This window comes from Triticum aestivum, chromosome 4B (genome assembly GCF_018294505.1).
Source record: "Triticum aestivum cultivar Chinese Spring chromosome 4B, IWGSC CS RefSeq v2.1, whole genome shotgun sequence".
Taxonomy (NCBI): Eukaryota; Viridiplantae; Streptophyta; class Magnoliopsida; order Poales; family Poaceae; genus Triticum; species Triticum aestivum.
In genome coordinates this window covers 490183312-490199774 of record NC_057804.1, presented here as the reverse complement: position 1 = coordinate 490199774, position 16463 = coordinate 490183312, and the positions used below count along the sequence as shown (strand labels likewise).

General features: G+C 43.4%; 2 protein-coding genes across 3 annotated transcripts; one reads left to right on the top strand and one right to left on the bottom strand.

Annotated features, from left to right (window-relative positions):
• Positions 1–9291: 9291 nt before the first annotated feature.
• Positions 9292–13678, bottom strand: LOC123090175 (uncharacterized). The gene is made up of 4 exons (XM_044511594.1): positions 13608–13678; positions 10758–11377; positions 10544–10614; positions 9292–9660 (listed from the first exon to the last, which is right to left on the bottom strand). Exons 1-4 carry the CDS (start codon positions 13676–13678, stop codon positions 9319–9321), a joined length of 1104 nt encoding a protein of 367 aa, XP_044367529.1. The 3' UTR covers positions 9292–9318.
• LOC123095034 (2-carboxy-1,4-naphthoquinone phytyltransferase, chloroplastic) lies at positions 13589–16110 on the top strand. 2 transcript variants are annotated; one of them, XM_044516868.1, is made up of 6 exons: positions 13589–14004; positions 14186–14289; positions 14415–14489; positions 14588–14726; positions 15193–15315; positions 15702–16110. In XM_044516868.1, the coding sequence occupies exons 1-5, from the start codon at positions 13762–13764 to the stop codon at positions 15199–15201; spliced, it is 570 nt and encodes a 189-aa protein (XP_044372803.1). In that variant the 5' UTR covers positions 13589–13761; the 3' UTR covers positions 15202–15315; positions 15702–16110. The 2 variants fall into 2 exon arrangements, with proteins under 2 accessions (XP_044372803.1, XP_044372804.1); XM_044516869.1 differs by having other exon boundaries at positions 13594–14004; positions 14418–14489.
• The last annotated feature ends 353 nt before the right edge of the window (positions 16111–16463 follow it).

Here is a 16463-nt window from a genome sequence, read left to right as displayed (position 1 = left end):
TCACTAGTAGTTTCGCGTGGACTTCGACGTTTAGCTTGTTACCTCAGCTACGATCTTGTGCCCTCGGCAGGATCTGATAGATAGTCAGGCTTCTCAGCCTTTTTCATTTATAGATGTCTGTACTCAGACATGATAGCTTCCGCTTGTGCTTTGACTTGTATGCTTTGAATGTTGGGTCGTGAGACCCCTGTTTGTAATATCTCGCTCCTCGGAGCCTATTGATTAAATACTTGAGTTGTAGAGTCATGTCGTGATGCCATGTTGTATTTGCACATATCAAGCATATTGTGTGTATGTTATTGAAATGCTTGGTATGTGTGGGATCTGGCTATCTAGTTGTTTATCCTTAGTAGCCTCTCTTATCGGGAAATGTCTCCTAGTGTTTCACTGAGCCATGGTAGCTTGCTACTGCTCCGGAACACTTAGGCTGGCCGGCATGTGTCCTTCTTCGTTCCTGTGTCTGTCCCTTCGGGGAAATGTCACGCGATGAATACCGGAGTCCTGTTAGCCCGCTACAGCCCGGTTCACCGGAGTCCTGCTAGTCCAGTGCTACAGCCTGGATTCACTCGCTGATGACCAACACGTTCGATGCTGGGTCATGGATGTCTGTCCCTGTAAGTCTGTGCCACTTTGGGTTTACGACTAGCCATGTCAGCCCGGGCTCCATATCATATGGATGCTAGCGACACTATCATATACGTGTGCCAAAAGGCGCAAACGGTCCCGGGCAAAGGTAAGGCGACACCCGTGGGAATACCGTGCGTGAGGCCGCAAAGTGATATGAGGTGTTACATGCTAGATCGATGTGGCATTGAGTCGGGGTCCTGACAAATATTCTCCTCCACAATCAGATCGTAAAAAATTTATTTTCTTGTTACGATGATTTTCTACTTCACTCTGAAATTTTTTGAACTTTTCAAATGTTTCAAACTTGTGTTTCATCAAGTAGATATACCCATATCTACTCAAATCATCTGTGAAGGTGAGAAAATAACGATACCCGCCACAAGCTTTGACATTCATTGGACCACATACATCGGTATGTATGATTTCTAACAAATCAGTTGCTCGCTCCATAGTTCCGGAGAACGGCGTTTTAGTCATCTTGCCCATGAGGCACGGTTCGCAAGTACCAAGTGATTCATAATCAAGTGATTCCAAAAGTCCATCAGTATGGAGTTTCTTCATGCGCTTTACATCGATATGACCTAAGTGGCAGTGCCACAAATAAGTTGCACTATCATTATTAACTCTGCATCTTTTGGCTTCAACATTATGAATATGTGTATCACTACTATCGAGATTTAATAAAAATAGACCACTCTATAAGTGTGCATGACCATAAAAGATATTACTCATATAAATAGAACAACCATTATTCTCTGATTTAAATGAATAATTGTCTCGCATCAAACAAGATCCAGATATAATGTTCATGCTCAACGCTGGCACAAATTAACAATTATTTAGGTCTAAAACTAATCCCGATGGTAGATGTAGAGGTAGCATGCCGACCGCGATCACATCGACTTTGGAACCATTTCCCACGCGCATCGTCACCTCGTCCTTAGCCAATCTCCGCCTATTCCGTAGTCCCTGTTTCGAGTTGCAAATATTAGCAACAGAACCAGTATCAAATACCCAGGTGCTACTGCGAGCATTAGTAAGGTACACATCAATAACATGTATATCACATATACCTTTGTTCACTTTGCCATCCTTCTTATCCGCCAAATACTTAGGGCAGTTCCTCTTCCAGTGTCCAGTCTGCTTGCAGTAGAAGCACTCAGTCTCAGGCTTAGGTCCAGACTTGGGTTTCTTCTCTTGAGCAGCAACTTGTTTGTTGTTCTTCTTGAAGTTCCCCTTCTTCTTCCCTTTGCCCTTTTTCTTGAAACTGGTGGTCTTATTGGCCATCAACACTTGATGCTCCTTCTTGATTTCTACCTCCGCAGCCTTTAGCATTGCGAAGAGCTCGGGTATAGTCTTGTCCATCCCTTGCATATTATAGTTCATCACAAAGCTCTTGTAGCTTGGTGGCAGTGATTGAAGAATTCTGTCAATGACACTATCATCAGGAAGATTAACTCCTAGTTGAATCAAGTGATTATTATACCCAGACATTTTGAGTATGTGTTCACTGACAGAACTATTCTCCTCCATCTTACAGCTATAGAACTTATTGGATACTTCATATCTCTCAATCCGGGCATTTGCTTGAAATATTAACTTCAACTCCTGGAACATCTCATATGCTCCATGATGTTCAAAACATTGTTGAAGACCCGGTTCCAAACCGTAAAGCATGGCACACTGAACTATCGAGTAGTCATCAGCTTTGCTTTGCCAGACGTTCTTAACATCGTCAGTTGCATCTGCAGCAGGCCTGGCACCCAACGGTGCTTCTAGGACGTAATTCTTCTGTGCAGCAATGAGGATAATCCTCAGGTTACGGACCCAGTCTGTGTAATTGCTACCATCATCTTTCAACTTAGCTTTCTCAAGGAACGCATTAAAATTCAACGGAACAACAGCACGAGCCATCTATCTACAACAAACATAGACAAGCAAAAATACTATCAGGTACTAAGTTCATGATAAATTTAAGTTCAATTAATCATATTACTTAAGAACTCCCACTTAGACAGACATCTCTCTAGTCATCTGAGTGATCACGTGATCCAAATCAACTAAACCATGTCCGATCATCACGTGAGATGGAGTAGTTTTCAATGGTGAACATCACTATGTTGATCATATCTACTATATGATTCACGCTCGACCTTTCGGTCTTTGTGTTCCGAGGCCATATCTGTATATGCTAGGCTCGTCAAGTTTAACCTGAGTATTTCGCGTGTGCAACTGTTTTGCACCCATTGTATTTGAACGTAGAGCCTATCACACCCGATCATCACGTGGTGTCTTAGCACGAAGAACTTTCACAACGGTGCATACTCGGGGAGAACACTTCTTGATAATTTAGTGAGAGATCATCTTAAAATGCTACCGTCAATCAAAGCAAGATAAGATGCATAAAGGATAAACATCACATGCAATCCATATAAGTGATATGATATGGCCATCATCATCTTGTGCTTGTGATCTCCGTCTCCGAAGCACCGTCGTGATCACCATCGTCACCGGCGCGACACCTTGATCTCCATCGTAGCATCATTGTCGTTACGCCATCTATTGCTTCTACGACTATCGCTACCGCTTAGTGATAAAGTAAAGCAATTACAGGGCGTTTGCATTTCATACAATAAAGCGACAACCATATGGCTCCTGCCAGTTGCCGATAACTTCGGTTACAAAACATGATCATCTCATACAATAAAATATAGCATCACGTCTTAACCATATCACATCACAACATGCCCTACAAAAACAAGTTAGACGTCCTCTACTTTGTTGTTGCAAATTTTACGTGGCTGCTACGGGCTGAGCAAGAACCGTTCTTACCTACGCATCAAAACCACAACGATAGTTCATCAAGTTAGTGTTGTTTTAACCTTCGCAAGGACCGGGCGTAGCCACACTCGGTTCAACTAAAGTTGGAGAAATAGACACCCGCTAGTCATCTGTGTGCGAAGCACGGCGGTAAAACCAGTCTCGCGTAAGTGTACACGTAATGTCGGTCCGGGCTGCTTCATCCAACAATGCCGCTAAACCAAAGTATGACATGCTGGTAAGCAGTATGACTTGTATCACCCACAACTCACTTGTGTTCTACTCATGCAAATAACATCAACGCATAAAACCTAGGCTCTGATACCACTGTTGGGGAACGTAGTAATTTCAAAAAAAATCCTATGCACACGCAAGATCATGGTGATGCATAGCAACGAGAGGGGAGAGTGTGTCCACGTACCCTCGTAGACCGAAAGCGGAAGCATTATGACAACGCGGTTGATGTAGTCGTACGTCTTCACGATCCGACCGATCCAAGCACCGAACGTACGGCACCTCCGAGTTCAGCACACGTTCAGCTCGATGACGATCCCAGGACTCCGATCCAGCAGGGTGTCAGGGATGGGTTCCGTCAGCACGAGGGCGTGGTGATGATGATGATGTTCTACCGACGCAGGGCTTCGCCTAAGCACCGCAACGATACGACCAAGGTGGAATATGGTGGAGGGGGGCACCGCACACGACTAAGGAACGATCACGAAGATCAACTTGTGTGTCTAGAGGTGGCCCCCTCCTCCGTATATAAAGGAGGGAAGGAGGAGGGGGCCGGCCAAGGGGGTGGCGCGCCCTAGGAGGGGGAAACCTACTCCAAGTAGGTTTGCCCCTCCCTTTCCTAGTCCAAGAAGGAGGGGGAAGGAAGGAGTGGGAGAGGGGAAAGGCAAGGGGGGCGCCCCCCCCCCTTCCTTGTCCTATTCGGACTCAAGGGGAGGGGGGCGCCTCTTGCCCTGGCCGGCCCCTCTCTTTCTCCACTAGGGCCCAACAAGGCCCATTAGTTCCCGGGGGGTTCCGGTAACCCTCCGGCACTCCGATTTTCTCTAAAATCACCCGGAACACTTCTGGTGTCCGAATATAGTCGTCCAATATATCAATCTTTATGTCTCGACCATTTCGAGACTCCTCGTCATGTCCGTGATCACATCCAGGACTCCGAACAACCTTTGGTACATCAAAACTTATAAACTCGTAATAAAACTGTCATCGTAACGTTAAGCGTGCGGACCCTACGGGTTCGAGAACTATGTAGACATGACCTAGAACTGTTTCCGATCAATAACCAATAGCGGAACCTAGATGCTCATATTGGCTCCTACATATTCTACGAAGATCTTTATCGGTCAAAACCGCATAACAACATACATTGTTCCCTTTGTCATCGGTATGTTACTTGCCCGAGATTCGATCGTCGGTATCCAATATCTAGTTCAATCTCGTTACCGGCAAGTCTCTTTACTCATTATGTAATGCATCATTCCGTAACCAACTCATTGGCCACATTGCTTGCAAGGCTTATAGTGATGTGCATTACCGAGAGGGCCCAGAGATACCTCTCCGACAATCGGAGTGACAGAACCTAATCTCGAAATACGCCAACTCAACATCTATCTTTGGAGACACCTGTAGAGCTCCTTTATAATCACCCAGTTACATTGTGACGTTTGGTAGCACACAAAGTGTTCCTCCGGTAAACGGGAGTTGCATAATCTCATAGTTGTAGGAACTTTGTATAAGCCATGAAGAAAGCAATAGCAAGATACTAAACGATCAAGTGCCAGGCTAACGGAATGGGTCAAGTCAATCACATCATTCTCCTAATGATGTGATCTCTTTAATCAAATGACAACACATGTCTATGGTTAGGAAACATAACCATCTTTGATTAATGAGCTAGTCAAGTAGAGGCATACTAGTGACATTAAGTTTGTCTATGTATTCACACATGTATTATGTTTCCGGTTAATACAATTCTAGCATGAATAATAAACATTTATCATGATATGAGGAAATAAATAATAACTTTATTATTGCCTCTAGGGCATATTTCCTTCAGAGATCATCTTTGACCCAGCGAGGATCATCGAGGCGCGGAACGGAGTCGGCGGCGATGTGGGCGCGCAGATTGCAGCGGCCAAGGTGTATGTCAAAGAGGTGGCACCAATGGTAGTAATTGTGGGCTGCAAGGTCTAGGGTAATTGGGATAAGAGAGGTAACATCTGAGATTGTATCGGCTAAAGAAATTGTAGTGGGGATTGTAGGGGCTAGGGTTAGAGAGGTAGAGGAAGCTGTTTGGGTGGGGGGTGGAGCAGCGGCCATGGCGGCGCGCCACTCGAAGTAGCCACGCGGCGGCGGCGGCGGCGGACGAGGTGGGACGGCCATGCCCTAGGACCGAATATCTGATACCATGTAAAGTTGTGTAAACTCGTATATTACTTGATTGGATACAGCCGGATTACAATATTTATATAGTGCATAGGATAACCGACCTAGGCTAAATTAACTTCGAGTACAAGTCTAATACGAGTCCTACTCGTATACTCTAACAGGAGATATGTATTTTTTTTAAGAGCTGCGTGAAGAGATTCATTGGAGCGAACGTTGCCTTGTTGCGCAGTAGGGAGGGCGCGCCTATACCTCGCCTTATGCGAGTTGGAGCAACCGATCATGTCAAGACGTTACGAATTGGCCAGCCCAGGTCGGTTCCACGTAAGTTTGTCTTTTCTCTTTTTTTTCCTTTAATCATTTTTTGCTTTTTCTTATATTTTTATTTTCGAACTATTGTAACAACATGTATTTCAAAACATGAAAGAAAATAAAAAATTATTTTGAATAAATGCTAACACAATGGGGGAAAATGTGTTAGGTTAATTAAAAAAACGCTGATAGCATATTAAAAAATGTTTGTGACATTTTAAAATTTTTGACCTGTTTCAAAACATGTATGTGAAATTATAACAATTGTTAGTAATATATTTTTCATAATGCAAAACATATATAAAATAAATGTTTCAAATGTATATGACAAATGTTGATAATATAAAAAAATGTTATATTTTTATAAAATTACACGTTTCAAAAAAAATCTACGTGACATTATAGAAATAATAATAATCATGTCTTCAAAACAAGTTAAAGATATCAAAATAAACGTTTCATATGTATATAAAAAACAATGCTTATGTAAAGAGTAGACATCAAACACGTACTTGAAAGAAATCCTAATCACTGTATTTAAAAAGGCTAATCATGTATAGAAAATGTTTTTGATGTATACGAAAAATATAGATATAAAATAATTATTTTATTAAATTAGTTGTGTGTTTTAAAATTGTATAACATGTTGAATTTTCGCATATACGTGAAAATGATACAAACCGTACATAGAAAACAGAAAAAGTGAATACAAAGGATTCTAAAAACCAAAGAAAAACCAATAATAACCATAAAATACATAAATTGAAAGAAATAAAGAAAGAAATTTGGCGAAAAAGAATGTGAAAAATGAAGAAACCCGAAAAAAAAACCAAGAAAAATGAATAACAGAGAAATACCAGTGAAAACCAAGGAAGAGAAAGAAAACAGTGAAAAGCAAAGAAAACATAAGTTATGACAAGAAAAAGAAAAAGGGGTAAAAAACAAAATGATGCCAAAGAAAAATCAATAAAATGGTGAAAAAGGGAAGGAAACCGGAGCAGAGCGTAGCTACAGCGAGTGAATCTTACACTAATGGGCCGGCTAGCTCGCACTGCGACTGACGTGAGAGAAGCTAGTGGTTCGCTTTAAGCGAGATATACATGACAATTGGTTTGATGACAATATTTGGCATTGCTAATATTTGGCAAGCTAACGATTGGTAATATCAAAAGTTACCAAAATTTGGCAAGGGAGGTTAGCAAGTAAACATGGTAACCAACTAAGCACTAGCCAATATTTGGCACTTGTCAACTGCTGGCATGCCAATTTTTGGCATCAAGACAATCATGCTCATAGCTCTCACGCCTTTGAAAATTCTTGTTTAACGCTTGTCTGACAAAATGCCGGGATGAGGCCCATTAACTGTACTGTGTGCAGAGTGGAAGTGTACAACACATTCTTTGGTAATGTTTAATTGTGCATTTACTTTGAAGGGCGTGCTTCAAATATAGAGCTGATAGGTTAGCCTCAATTTTGAATTCTCTTGATCAAGGAAGACACGTTTGGTTAAATCAACCACACGACCCCTTTTGTATCCCTCTCCATTTGGAGTTTGAATAATAAAGCTTGGTGATACCCCCAAAAACCACATTCTTGGGTGGGCTTTTTCCGTCATTAAATTTTGTTAGGCTGGTACTTTTGGTTTTCTTGTTTTTATTTTTCCTTTCTTTTTTTCCTTTTAGTTTTCTAAATTGTTTTTTATTTTTACTTTTTATTTTTAAAATTTAACAATAAATTTTTAATTCACGAATATTTATTTAAATTAGGAACATTTTTAAATGCATGAATTTTTAGAAATTGATGAATACTTGTAGAAAATTACATGTATTTTTGAAATGTAAGACCATTTTATTAAATGGAGCATAAATATTTAACAAATTTAGAACATTTTTTTAATTCATGGAAATATTGCAGGCCTTGATTCGATCGTGGGCATCTTGCGAATATTTTGGCAATGGAACGAACGAGAAGAGCTGATGAGCCTAAGGCGACCCAAACTTTTGAGTTCATCATACAAACGTATGGAAGCGTTTGTGTCAATGTCAATTTTTTTGTTAGGTAGATCGGGGCACCAATCCACACACAGACCATATGGGCCTCGCACTTTAAATTTAGTTCTCCCTTTCTTTTCTTTTCTTTTCCTTTTGTTTTCACTTTTTGGGGTTTCTTTTTGACTTCTTATCATTTGCCTTTTTTACATATATGAACATATTTGAAGGACGACGACGGGTCGGACAGGGACGGCAGCGCGGACGACAATGGAGGTGTCGGCGGCCTCAAAGGCCATGCCTACGAGGTCACCGTTCGATACCTCGTGTAGTTTATACTAGTTTTTCAAAATGTCATTCTGTTTAGTTGAAATCCTGTTAAATTTTATCCTTTTGGTTGTAACTAGTAGATTTGCACGTGCAACGCACGTCTGGGCATCTAGAATAATGCCATCGAATAATTATTAAAATAATAACATGCTTCTTTAATCAAACACGCATTTTGCAGTTCATTTTGTATGTCCCCTCGATACTTGAATGGTTACCTTTATTACATGCATAATGTAGTTGTTTAGGTACCAAGACAACACAAGAGAATAATATTATAGCAAAGAAAGGCAAAGATTTCCCAATGTTATTGACTGGGGGTGGTAGCCATCTGTCACATTATATCAAACATATGTAAGTAATTCCCAAGAAATGTGATATGTGCTCATCTAGAAAATAAATAAATGAAAATACGGTTTGTTAACTAATAAGGATTATCTGAGATGATAAGTACAGCATTTTTCAAAATATTCCTAGGATAACAACTTAATTATTTGAAGTACATTGTCTGACTATGTTACTAAAAAAATTAAGAACTGGATTGAACAGTGGGCAAAAATGGATCTTCATCAATATTAAACAAGGTGTTTGAGCCAGCCAAGCCAAAAATTCAGAAACTATGTTAACAACATCCATGACATGGTTGCTCTTCATATGAAGTCTCAGATACTCCCCTATTCATTTCGTCGATTCTTATTTGGCTTTTATGAGCATAGTTTAAACAACAATAGTGCATGAAAGAAACCGTTACTGACAAGGAACTCCTTTTAGAAAATCAATTCTTAACTCTTGAGGACAACTGGACTCCCTTCAACTTTTCTTTTTTGAGGTTCAATACGTTTCCTATTTATTCATAGAAGGCAGGAATTTCTGCCGCAATAACGTCGTGGATACAATCAGGTGGTTGATGCAGCCATACCTTACACAAATTATTCATAACCCCTTCCCTAGCTAATCTGTGATCCGCCACATTAGCTGATCTCCTAACCCAGCTCACCTTCCAGCTTTGGCGTGCCTCCATTAGATGCTTGACATCCTGAACCAAAGGCCCTTGCCAAGATAGATTCTGAAGCTTCCGAACTATCTCCTTGCAATCCATCTTAATGTGTATATGTGCTGCATTGACATCATCCGCCAGTTGGGCTGCCCTTTTGCACGCCAGTAGCTCCACCTTCGCCGGCCCCACCCCCTGCGAGAAATAGTGACATGGTTGCTTTGGTTTCCTTAAAATTATGCAAGCAATGCAAAGTTAACGAAATATGCCTTAATAGAATTGAGAATTGTGAAGTAAAATCAGAATACATCTCCACTAAGACATCTTTAATGAAAACACAATTTATTACACAGATCTCATATGCTTCTTTAATTCTGGATCATCAACTTTAATCAAGATTTCCGTGATGAAAATAACAACCACTCTCACATCACACTTAAATATTGTAAATATAGTGTTGCAATCTAAAACACAATATTGCAGCAGCAATTTCGTTGACATAGCTATACTATTGCTAGTTCGACGGAACAAAAGGATATACACCAGCGAGAAACATGTACCAAAGGAACGGAAGTACCTTCTTACTGTAGGTTAGAATAAGTAGTGCAGCAAGGCTGGTGCCTTTTATAGCACTGGCCAACCATTTTTTATTAGAGATAGTAAGTATCAATTGAAAGGTGATCTTAGAATATAGAGGCGATGCATTCGCAGATACCTTCTATGGGAAGCCAATCCACGTAAATTGGATAAAATATTGTTCATACTTCATTCTGGACTTGAATCAAGGATAGGCTGCTACAGCTTTCTAGTAAAAACACAATGCAACCCTATTAATAGTAGACTCAATGAAGCATCAATCATATAATTTGTTAGATTTTTTGTATGATAATAATTGCTGCACGTCTTGACTAATACAAATACACTTGAAATACGTAATAACCTAGCAGAAATCTAAGCCTAAAAAACATACGATTTGCCCACTTTTGGTATGTTTCAGACTTTGATTTAAGAATTCTTAAACATACCCATTCATCTCCAAAATTGAATAAAATTGACAAGCATTCATAGATACATGAACCTTCGTTTTGACGGTCTTGATGGTCTTGTGGATGCCTGAAATACGAGCGGTGGCTGGACGAAATGTGTTCACTGCAGCATGGGAGCTAATAAATCACTCCAGCAGATTAGTGCCAAACCTACCCCGCTTATCCATAGGCACATGAGCAAGCAGAGCATAGTGACATGATATTCAGATAGTGGTAGTGGGCAGAGAGAAGATCAGACCGACCCACCCAAGCAAGCAAAGCCAGTGAGCCATGGCGGAAGCAAAGGTGCACGGAGCGAACCCACATGGCACCGGCGCCGGGGACGCTGTGTGCGGAGCTCCCCATCACCTTCTTCGACGACGTGTGCTGGCTCTTCACGGACCCTGTCGAGCGCCTCTTCTTCTACCGCCAGGTTGACCCGGCCGCCGCGTTCCCGCCGCACGCGCTCACCCGCTTCCTCCCGCTCGCCGGCATCCTCAGCCCCGCCGCCCGCTGCTTCTCCTACTCCAGCGGCCACGATGCGCTCGACCTCCACCTCCACTGGACGGAGGAGAGGGACCCCGCTGCTGCCGTCGCAGTCAGGTCGCGCTGCGTCCCGCGCCGCCGCCGCTTCTCGGCGGAGGAGAGGAACCCCGCCGCCGACGAAGGGCCGAGCCCCCTGCGTCTCACGCCGCCGCCACCGCCGCTGCCTCTGCTCGACGGAGGAGAGGAACCCGGCCGCCGACGAAGGCCGAGCCCACTGTATTTCACGCCGCCGCCGCTGCTTGAGGAAGGAGAGGGACCCCTGTGGCGGCGAGGAGGAGAGAGGAGGGAGGGATGGGGACGATGGAGGCGGGGCAGGATGAAACGTGGGCTCTCCTTTTTTTCTGACGGGAGATGTGGGCTCTCCTTTTTTGTCTGACTAGAAGAACGTGCGTGCGTTGCAACGGGGCCACATTAACTTTAAGAGTTCAATATTAATATTCTCATACATATCAATCCTTCTTCTCCTTCCGTCTGCCACCGAGACAGGGACCTAGACTTTGTGCTGCTCTTATTGATTTCAAACCCAGACGAGATGGGGTGGTGGGAGGGGGGACGAAAAAACCCAGACGAAACAAAGGAGAAGGAGAGCCTCATCAGTAGCATCATGGTGAATTTCAAACCTAGCGTTGTGCTCCGCCCAACGAACATGGACGCCGCCGCCGGCGGCCCGGTGGAGCTCGAACCCGAGAGACTCTGCTGCTTGGTGGGAGGGGTCGGGGAGGGTCGGAGCACATGAGCATTGACGTGAAGACAGAGTAGGCCGGGGAGATTACTGTGCACGCCGCACAGCGACTTGGACCTCGGAGGGCCTTAGCTCTGTCAGGAGGAGGTCCCGAGTTCCTGCCGAGGACAGCCTGACGGGGGAGACGCACGGCCGCTCGCGCTGCCCGCAACGCGACCACGCCCTGCCCTAGGGTTCTGCGACGGCGGCAGCGTCGTCCACAGCCACACCCTCTCTGAGTCCTGCCCTGAACTGGGGTTCCGAGATGGCGGCGCTGGCGGAGGTCTCTGAGGTTGGAGAGGGGCAAGATGTAGGACGGCGGAGGCTGGAGCCTGGAGCGATGGCGGCGTTTCGGGATTGCAGGCAGGGGGACGTGCGAGGTGAGTGTTTTTTTCACCGGTTTATGTTGTGTTGCCTGCACGGATATATAGGAGAACAAATAGGTGGATTATAATTCCTTCCATTGTATAAGTGCTGGGAAAGGAAGCGAGGGACAAAAATCAATCGAGGGGCCTTTAAGAGTAGAGATTAGTTAATTGGATTTTTCTTTAAAGTCTGTTATTTGTTTTCTTAAAATTTATTATATGTTTCCTAAATCAAATTGCATTGATGGGATGGATCGATTGATTTGGATAGTCTATTATTTGTTTCCTTCACATCCATTATATGTTTCCTAAAGCAAATTGCATTGATGAGATGGATCGTTTGATTTGGATGGATCGATTGATTTGTTTCCTTAAAATTGGATTTTTTTAAAGTCTGTTATTTGTTTCCTTAAAATTTATTATATGTTTCCTAAATCAAATTGCATTGATGGGATGGATCGATTGATTTAGATAGTCTATTATTTGTTTCCTTCACATCCATTATATGTTTCCTAAAGCAAATTGCATTGATGAGATGGATCGTTTGATTTGGATGGATCGATTGATTTGTTTCCTTAAAATTGGATTTTTCTTTAAAGTCTGTTATTTGTTTCCTTAAAATTTATTATATGTTTCCTAAATCAAATTGCATTGATGGAAGGGTGACGCATGGAAAGTTATGATCCGTTAAGATTTTTTTCGTTGTGTGAGAGGGTGACGCGAAACTAAACCGGTGGGGTAGGGAAGGGACGAAAAAAACCAGCGAAATGAAACGGGTGGGAGGTGGGAGGAAGTACCAAAGAAGTACCAAAAAAAACCGGGTGAGGTGGGACGAAAAAAAACCTGAAAGCGAGACTACCAACTGCTCCATCTCTACTCCTAATGTCTGAGTTGGTAGGATTGCGTCCACGGTTTATTTTCGTCTGGTTATATTTCGTCTGGTTTATTTTCGTCCGGTTTATTTTCGTCTCACACCCCACCATCATATCTCCTCACGTTGATTTTTTTACCCTCACAATAAAAACTTTCCTAACTTTTTCAAAGTTTCCTAACTAGACACGTTATAAACGGGCAGGGACGGATAGCACGTTATCGATTAATAAAATTTAGTTTTATGACAATCAATTACAAATCCTAATTATCCTAATGCATTGATCTTTGCCTTTTCTAAGTGATTGTTATATCCTCGCAAAAAAAGGTGGTTGTTATAGAGAGGGGTTAGCCACGGAAATCATCCCTCCATCCTCGGCTGCATCCCTCACCCACGTCGCTGCAGCAGGATCTTCATCCGCCATCCTGGGCAATTGCGGCGGCGATGCGTGCCAGCTTCACGATAGTGGGGAAGACCAGGCCGCCGTGAAGGTAGGCCATGCGCTCGTCACGCTCCACGAGCGGAACCTGCGCACGGAGGCGGTAGCGCGGGGTGGCAGCAGGCAATGAGGAGGTCGCGCTACGTGACGAGCTAAAACAAAACTCAAGAAAAACCTTTCTCGCTTCGCCCGCCCGCCCACGGCCTGCCGCGCGTCGACGTCTCCGTTCCCCTCAGCCTTATCCATGCACCCGCGCTCCCAGCTGCCGACGGAGATGGAGTGCCGCTCCTGAACAAAGCTAAGCTCCCCCAGCCAACGCCTCCGAGCCGATGCCGCTCGCCGGCATTGCGCTCGCGCCTCTCCTCGTCTCCCCTCACTCGCCTTCCTCTCCCCGTGGCAGCGTCGCCGTCTCTGTAGAGGCCGCGAGAAGGCGTCGCGCGCTACGGCGAGTGCGGTGCTCGGCCGCAGCGGCGTCCGGCGGAGACGGGGACGCCGGCGAGCTCTCACGCGCGACGCTGCTCTGGAGAGCGGCCAAGCTGCCCATCTACTCCGTGGCGCTCGTGCCACTCACCGTGAGTTCCCCAAATTCTTCCCTCCCCATTGCCCTTGCCAATGCTTCGCTCTGCAATTCAGAATTGCATAACCTGTTAGTGTGCTGGCATGCAAATCAGAATGAGTATTGATCGCAGTATTTGGTGGTTTGCAACTACGATCACCTTACACATTTGCATTGACGGTTGCTTGCACTTGCAGGTAGGCACTGCTGCTGCTTATAACCATGCGGGGCTGTTCTTTGCCAGACGCTACTTTGGCCTCTTGGCTGCTGCTATCCTTGTGATCACCTGGCTCAATCTGAGGTAAAACTCACATGCATAAAAATATTACTACAACATACACTCTGACAAGTAAATCGATGTTGATATCAATAGCAGTGTTCAACCATTGATTTCCCTGCTCTGAACGTATTGTATTTTTACACTAGCAGCAATGACGTTTATGATTCAGATACTGGCGCTGATAAGAACAAGAAAGAATCTGTCGTCAACATTGTTGGCAGGTACTGCTCGTTTCCAGTGCCGAGTAGTAGTAACATTCTAAATGCTTGCATACGTGTATTTAGAAACGAAACATTTCAGAGTGTGACCTGCTGTGCAGTTGGGCAGTGACACAATATGCTGCAAACGTTCCTCTTCTGTTCGGCTTTGGAGGGCTATTTTGGGCCTTTACAGAAGCAGGAGACGTCAGGTTCATCACTTTGGTTCTATGTGCAATCCTTTGTGGTTATGTTTCTCAGGTAAAATATTCTGCCCCTTCGTTAGGGAACCTTTTGTTTCCTTCGCTTCCATATCACCCTGGCACAATATATTTTGCCTTTTGCTGATCTCTACTCCTAATAAAGGAGTTGGTAGGATTGCATCCATGATTTTTTTTCATCTGGCTATATTTCGTCTGGTTTATTTTCGTTCGGTTTATTTTTGTCTCACATCCCACCACCATATCTCCTCACGTTGATTTTTTTACTCTCACAATAAAAAATTCCTAACCTTTCCAAATTTTCCTAACTGGACACGTTACACTGCGTGTGTAACCTAGATTACTCTTAGTTCGGACTGGAGACATGAATAAGTAGGCATCGATTTAGGATTTCCACTCGTGCAATGTGTTACTGGAGTTGGAGGATTCAGATGCTGTTGTGAAAAATGAATCTCGAGTGCCAGCAGCATCTCCAGTCTCTGAAAATGTTTATGATGTTATGCCAGGTGTTCTGAAGCGTCCTTCGAGTTCGAGCTCCGCCTCGATCTCATTTGTGCCACGGTCCTCCTCCCTGCAGCACGCTCTGATCTCCTATGCAACGTGCTGCTCTATCCGTCAGTAACCACAAGGTAACGATGATGAAATATCTTCCCCTCTCAATCTCTTGTTTATGTTGTTCATTATTTTCCAAATAAGATGCGGAAATTCGATGCTATTGTGGAGAATGTGTTGTTGTGCTGAAAATTTGAGCTACACAGCATTTTTTTAAGCTATTGTAGGTGAATCCTGCAGTTGATGCCAATGACTTCATTTCAATTTTAATTTTTGAGTTTGTTTGGTTATCTTTTCTTAGTATTTAGTTGAGCTGGAAATTTTACTGATTACATGTCTAGAAGAATGGTTCTGGTACACAGGTGTTATGCTTCTATTCATGATTTGCCTCTTATTGTTGATCCGAACTATTATGTTTGGTCATGCCAAATCCTGTTGACTGGAATTTTTTTTGGTCATGCAGATTTTACAGAGAAAGTGGTACTATTTAACCTCACACAGGATGTGGTATGGATCAATGGGATCACCAAGTGTCTTCTGTGGCATATTGCTTCGGTGTGAGAGGCGCATGTCCTTCCTTTCCCCTATCCCCTCGCCTCCCGTCACTTCCCTGAGTCTAGCTGGTGCCGCAGTCAATGCTGTTGTCTACCTCGTCTTCCTTTCATTTTTTTCACCCATGCTTTGGTTGAAGTCGTTGTTTGGTTCCCAGGCTGGACAAATCCTGCATTTCTAAAATCATTGATTTGTTTCTGGAAGTAATACCTTAGGTTTAAGATTATGTTATTCATAATATTTGTGTATATTAATGGTTGATCCTTCCAGCAGAGCTGACACTATCGACAATGAAGAATAAAGACCATGGAATTATAACATTTCTTAAGAATTTGGCAGCACGCCGCAAATGCAATAGTGTCTTTGTTTGGCACATTTATCCATGAACTCAGAATAAAATATGAGGGACAAAATATGTGAGTGTTCTTTTCATCTACAGAACATTTCGTGGGCATTTTACTAATGTGCAAGACATGTTGTCTAATGTGCACGAGGTTCCTATAACTATGTTAGACACGGTTAGTGTTGAGCTTTAAGAAAATATATACCCTGTTGCAACACATGCCCATTGTCCTATATCCGAAAAATGGTCGACCACGCACCGACATGTTATAAGCATTGCAGCCCGTAGCAACGCACGGGCATTTTACTAGTTAGGAGTAGAGATTCGGCG

Bases quoted from the DNA above. Each gene is read 5' to 3' on its own strand.
- LOC123090175 (XM_044511594.1), bottom strand. From the start codon at position 13,678: ATGGATAAGGCTGAGGGGAACGGAGACGTCGACGCGCGGCAGGCCGTG. The intron at 10,615-10,757 runs GTGGGTCGGTCT...CCCATGCTGCAG, and splicing joins CACTGGCTTTGCTTGCTTGG to TGAACACATTTCGTCCAGCC. The intron at 9,661-10,543 runs GTTCATGTATCT...TATTTCTCGCAG, and splicing joins TCAAGACCGTCAAAACGAAG to GGGGTGGGGCCGGCGAAGGT.
- LOC123095034 (XM_044516868.1), top strand. From the start codon at position 13,762: ATGCCGCTCGCCGGCATTGCGCTCGCGCCTCTCCTCGTCTCCCCTCAC. The intron at 14,290-14,414 runs GTAAAACTCACA...TTTTTACACTAG, and splicing joins ATCACCTGGCTCAATCTGAG to CAGCAATGACGTTTATGATT. The intron at 14,490-14,587 runs GTACTGCTCGTT...CCTGCTGTGCAG, and splicing joins GTCGTCAACATTGTTGGCAG to TTGGGCAGTGACACAATATG.